A 6,000-nucleotide genomic window follows, 5' to 3' on the forward strand; every position below is an offset into this window, starting at 1 on the left:
AGACCAACAAAACTAATTTACAAATTCTTACATAAAAATAAAATTATTATTGCAATTCTACATTACCAAGCCTGTGACTACATGATGAGGATTTTATCCCTTTAACATATATAAATTTTTTCATTTTACTTGACGTTCATGGCAACTTATCATTTATTGTTTATTGTACCAGCCATAGAATTCATGTTGAGGACGCCATGGTTGCACTAAAACTAGGGGAATGTAGCATTTACTAGGTTTGTAGTTGCTTGTTTATAAGGTTATATATGTATATATAAATAGATGATGATACTTTGATTATATTTTAACACTATTTACATATTATTATGTGATTAGTATAAGTCAGTGTTTATGATTATTATTATTAATTTTAAAATAATTTTAAACCAATTACATAACACGATGTTAAAATATTGTCGCTATCCATACATATTACTTTAAATGTTTAAACAAAGAATTAAGATGCTAATGTTATCAGTGTGCTGATGTTTTTTTTTTATTAATTTTAGTGTTTATGTCCAAAGAATTTGTCTTAACCATTATTTTTTTTGTTATTTCATATTCCCATGGATTTGACAAATTAAATAAAAAATAATTTTGAACGAAATTAATATATCAAACATATTGAGATTAAACTGATAAAAAAATTGTGATTAGTTTTAGTATCATTGGCACGTGGCAGGTGTAAAATCACGTGTGAGCCTCATCCCTGGGAATTAGGAAGCAGAAGAATGGGACTCCACAGTTGCAATCTGAAACCTTTCTCTCTATGAAACCAGAAACAGATTATTTAACCATTAATAATTAATCATGTATTCCTTCACTGTGAAACCCTTCTTCGTACCTTACTTTATTTCTTCTTCTTCTTCTTCCTCTTCAACTTCTACTTCCTCCTCTTCAATTTCTCTCGCCTCCTTCTCATCTCGTTCTCTCTCATCAATTAGCTTTCCCAGAAATTCAAAGTACAGAGGAAGGTTTGGTCTGAAAGTTGAAGCTTATGATTCCTCCAACAACGACGCTTCTAACCCTGCAAGTGCTGGCGACTCCAAACCCCCTAATGGCACTTTGGTACTGCTTCTCCTTCTTCTTATTCTTCTTAGTTTTCTATCGATAAAAGTTATACTTTTAATGGTATATTTTATTGTTTTAACAGAAAAAAGTATTTTATGAATTGTGAATGAAAACCTCTTACAATAGGTTAGTGTGATCTTGGATCAGTGAATGAATATTTCTAATCTTTAAACTCTCCCATGAAATCTCAAGTTTCTTCAGCATTATATGCCCTGGCCCGAGTGACTATTTTGATGGATATGAAATTAAAATAGGATCTGTTGTCAAAATAATTTTTTTCTGTGAATAAGTATCTACTTCTGTCTGGTAAGTTATCCTAGCAGTGATTTAATGCTTTGAATTCACCAGTCAAAGAGCAGGAGAGAAATTTTACTGGAATATGTTAAGAACGTGCAGCCAGAATTTATGGAATTGTTTGTGAAAAGAGCGCCTCAACAGGTATGGCGATGTCTTGCTTATTAACAATTCACCTGACCTTTAATTGATTGCAGTGGAAAAATGGCTGCTTTTTTTTTTTTTCCCTTGCCATGCCCTCTTGGTGTGAATGAAATTTATGTTGGTGATTAGGTTGTGGATGCAATGCGCCAAACAGTGACAAATATGATTGGAACACTGCCCCCTCAATTTTTTGCTGTAACAATTACCACTGTAAGATGCAATGACTTTTTTTTTTCCTCTTGCTTAACTTTAGCTATCATTTTTAGTGACCAATTTTGCAAGCTATGATGGTTGTAATTGGATGGATAGTCAAGTTGTAGGTTTCTTTGATGAAAGTTGTGTAGAGGGGATGTCCTACTTTTGTTTGGTTTATTTGTCCCTGAAATCCGTATCTGCAATGTCTATCCCCATTTATTTCATGTCACATAATAAAATTGAAGGTGTACTTATTTTACCTTTGTTGTCATTTTTATTTCCCTTGTTTGTTAATATTTACTATTTGTATTGTTAGTCCCAATTTCAAAGCTTTTTATAAATTCTTGCCCCAAAGGAAATTGCCTGAATGAATTAATTGAAAAATATTCTGTTCTTGGAAGAATAACATGTTTTAACCACAAAATGGTTCAATTGGCAGAGAAATGTTGAGCCATGCGGCTGTATTGAATTGCAGTTCTTCCTTTTTTTTTCTGCCATGATCTTACGTGTCTCTGTGGAATCATTTGGCTATTTATTAGGTAGCTGAAAATCTTGCGCAGCTCATGTACAGTGTCATAATGACTGGATACATGTTCAGGAATGCACAATACCGTTTGGAGTTGCAAGAAGGTTTGGAACAAGTTGCTGCCCTGCCAGACGTACAAGATAAAAAGGTAATACTGTTTTTCTTTCTTCTCTTTTTAGCATTCTGTCTTTGGTTCAAAAAATAATTAAATGCTTGGATAAGTGAAAGGATGTGTTGTACTCAATTTGGTGGAGAGAAGATTTATTTCCCACCCTTATTGGTTTTTCCTATTTAGGCTTCAGTCCAGCTTACACGAACGAAAAATTGCTTCTTGAATTTAATCAGGTGTTGACTAGTAGAAAGAAAAAAGCTTGTTATTGGGTGAAGGAGAATATGATATTTTCTTCTTCTTGTCTCTCTTTCTCTGTATATTCAATATGGTTTCAAGAGAATAACATCTTGCTTCTTTGGTCATGGTGGATTCTTCTTCATATCCTTCACCGTATGGCATACTCTGTTTCTGCTTCAGTGGTTTCTTCACTCTCACCAGTTACTCTTCTCATTCCACTACAGAGAAACTCAATTAAGATAATTTTCTGCTTTGGAGAGAATGAATTGAACTTGTGATAAAAGGTCATTGTCTTGCATGATCAAATCCGGATCTCTTAATCCTTTGTATCTAGCATGGGAACAACATGATCAATTACTCTCTTCAGTCCACTTTAACAAGTAGCATGCTAACTCAAATCATTGGTTATGTTCTTTCTTGGGAGCTTTGGGTGAAACTGCATGAACATTTTGATGCGCTTATGCAAGTTAAAGCAAATCAACTGCACACTGAATTACACACAATTCCTGAAGAAAAAACCATGACTGAATTATTGGTTTGTGTGAAAGCACTAATTGCTTTGATTACTAAATGGCCATAGTGTTTCCTTTAGGCACCACATTATTATTGCACTAAGCAAACTCAAATAATAATTTAGTTTATACTTTCTTTAATTTATGCTCTTAAAACATTGCAGGATGTGCCAGATTATGCCCCTGGCACACAAAAAAATGTTTCAGGTGAAGTTATTCGGTGGAATAATGTTTCTGGGCCTGAGAAAATAGATGCTAAAAAGTACATTGAATTACTTGAAGCGGAGATTGAGGAGCTGAATCGTCAAGTTGGAAGACAATCTAGCAATGCACAAAATGAACTATTAGAATACCTAAAATCTCTCGAGCCTCGAAATTTGAAGGTTAACTCAACTTTTCATTGATCAATATAATTTGTTGCATTTTTTTCACAACTAGGTATTGGTTTGATGTTGATATACTCATCTCAATTATAAACCCACTTCCACTGTTGTAGATTTACTTACATTGGTGCTTTATTGATTGTGATATTTGCTTCTGTATCTGTTCACATTCCCGTGCAGGTTATTCAACTTAACCAATATAAGTATCTCTCTGATTCTCTGCAGTCAACGTTTTTCCATAATAACCCTTCATTTCATTTTGTAGGAGTTGACTAGTAGTGCTGGTGAGGATGTAGTGTTTGCTATGAATACGTTTATAAAACGTCTGCTGGCTGTTTCAGATCCTAGCCAAATGAAGGTTTGCTTCTTCATTATTTTGATCTCCTTTGTTTTCATTGTATATTCATCATTGTGTAAATTTTGTTCCCTTGTCATCTTTTAAAGTGGTCTAACATTTTCTGATTACAGTTACTGTACTTTGGTCTGTTCGAAAAACCGAACTGAGTTGAATTGTATAAAAGAAAAATGAATTGTTCTATTAATTTGCTTATTTAAATTGAATTGCTCTAAAATAAAACTGCTCGACCAACTGAATTTAACTTACAAAATTGGAAAATATGCTTCAAAATAGGATGTCTATGATAATTCAAACGATACATATGGTTTAAGCAATTTAGATTAGTTAAATTTAGTTAAACCATGGAAGATGGAACTTATTTTTGTTTCTGTTCGTAAAATTGAAGTCCTAGTGTTACTTGGATGGAAAGTTGCTTAAAAAAGCACATTTGGTAGCTACTTCCCTGATCCTTGTTGTGGTGATGATATATTATCTATACTTTAAATAAGGGTTTCTTTGCCCTTTTTGAGTTATTACTTGAATGATTGAACTTGAAACGTGCTCTTTAACTGTGTGAACAACAAGTTGCATGGAGGCAAAATTTCCCTATTTTTGAATAATAATTTTCTCACGTAAATTGGTAGTGGTTTTGTTTGTATAAACTGAGGCAACTAAAAACTAGGATTTTTCAAATTGATTTAAGTTCTGTCTGAGTATTGTGACGGAGTGAATAACCTTCTCTTTGCTTTTCATTACTGTGAGCAATATCACTCAAGACTTTTGAATTAGTTGTTTTAATTATGATTTTTCAGACTAGCGTGACGGAGACTAGTGCAGCTGAACTTGCTAAGCTGCTTTATTGGTTGATGGTGGTTGGGTACAGCATTCGCAATATTGAAGTTCGTTTTGATATGGAAAGAGTACTTGGCACTTCTCCAAAGCTGGCTGAATTGCCACCAGGTGAAAACGTTTAAGCAATCTTGAATAAAGTAGGTCATTGAAGTACTAATGTCCGCAAGTTCTAAGTGGACTATTTAGATTTTGCACTTTTTTGGTTGATTGGCTGAATGAATGGCCACGACCTAAAAGAGAAGTCTGCATTTTTCAGCGGCCTTGAATGATTGGTCTCCTAATATATTATTTAATATATCTGATGAACAACTTTTTTTCTCTGGGCACTATGAAACTCTTATTCGCAATCATACTGACAACGATATCAGGGTTGATTTCCCTTAAGATGTGCTATATTTTTATGTTACTTCTTTGACGGTCTGAGCCCTGGTGATTCTTTATGAAGGCAGCAGTGATCTTGGTCCCTTTTCAGCGTTTCCATATTCGCCTGAATGCATCCACGAATATTCTATTTATGTAGGGTGCTGTGAGCTGGGTTATTCTTCCTAGATTCATTTTAAATTGTTATATTTTCTAATTTCATATTTTAATCTTGTTATTCTTTTAATTTCTAGTTTATTACATTTAAATTTTGTTAATTATGAAGAGCTAAAATCTGACAGTAGTCAATTTTTATAGCTGAAAAATATTCTTTGCCAATAATTTCACCGTACTTCATGGAATCGAAAAGATGTATCTTTAAATATTGGCCTAGTTTCTACTACGATAGCCTAACATATTTTGGATAGATGACTAAACTTAGAATCTTGATGAATTTTAAATCCATCAAACCCAACTTGAATATTTTCTGCTTTTAATTCAAGTTCTAATGGAATATTGTTTGTACGAAAATTTGTACAAAAAAATTCCATCCTAACCGGATTTCATGTATTGTGTTTCTTCATCTAACCTGTATTGAGTTTATAGAATAAATATTATTGAAGAAGACAAAATACAAATTATTTATAGAATAAATAAACTAAATAAAAGATGCCGTCTCCTAAACAAAAGTAAATCGATAGGTATTTGGTAAACTAAGGGGGCCTCACTTTAACGAGGGTATTAATAAAGTCTACTCAAGAAACACAACCTAATAATCATTTATAGATAGTTAAAAATTCGGCTCGGTCAGGTATTTAACCTGGATTAATAATAGCATGCTTCTATTTTTGCGTAACCATTTATCTATGTTTTGAATTTTTAAAAATATATATTTCTTTTAATTTATCCAAAATGCAGGTGAAAATTGTTTGTGCATGTGTGTATATATATGTTTGAAATTTTATATCATTTTATCA

The 6,000-nt window shown here is 32.8% G+C and overlaps 1 protein-coding gene across 1 annotated transcript; it reads left to right on the forward strand.

Annotated features, from left to right (window-relative positions):
* The first annotated feature begins 707 nt into the window (after positions 1–707).
* On the forward strand, positions 708–5,047 carry LOC106760757 (probable serine/threonine-protein kinase roco9). The gene is made up of 7 exons (XM_014644176.2): positions 708–1,068; positions 1,420–1,509; positions 1,639–1,719; positions 2,244–2,378; positions 3,256–3,474; positions 3,740–3,832; positions 4,624–5,047. The coding sequence occupies exons 1-7, from the start codon at positions 811–813 to the stop codon at positions 4,783–4,785; spliced, it is 1,038 nt and encodes a 345-aa protein (XP_014499662.1). The 5' UTR covers positions 708–810; the 3' UTR covers positions 4,786–5,047.
* The last annotated feature ends 953 nt before the right edge of the window (positions 5,048–6,000 follow it).

The sequence above is a fragment of the Vigna radiata genome, chromosome 5, assembly GCF_000741045.1.
Source record: "Vigna radiata var. radiata cultivar VC1973A chromosome 5, Vradiata_ver6, whole genome shotgun sequence".
Classification (NCBI taxonomy): Eukaryota; Viridiplantae; Streptophyta; class Magnoliopsida; order Fabales; family Fabaceae; genus Vigna; species Vigna radiata.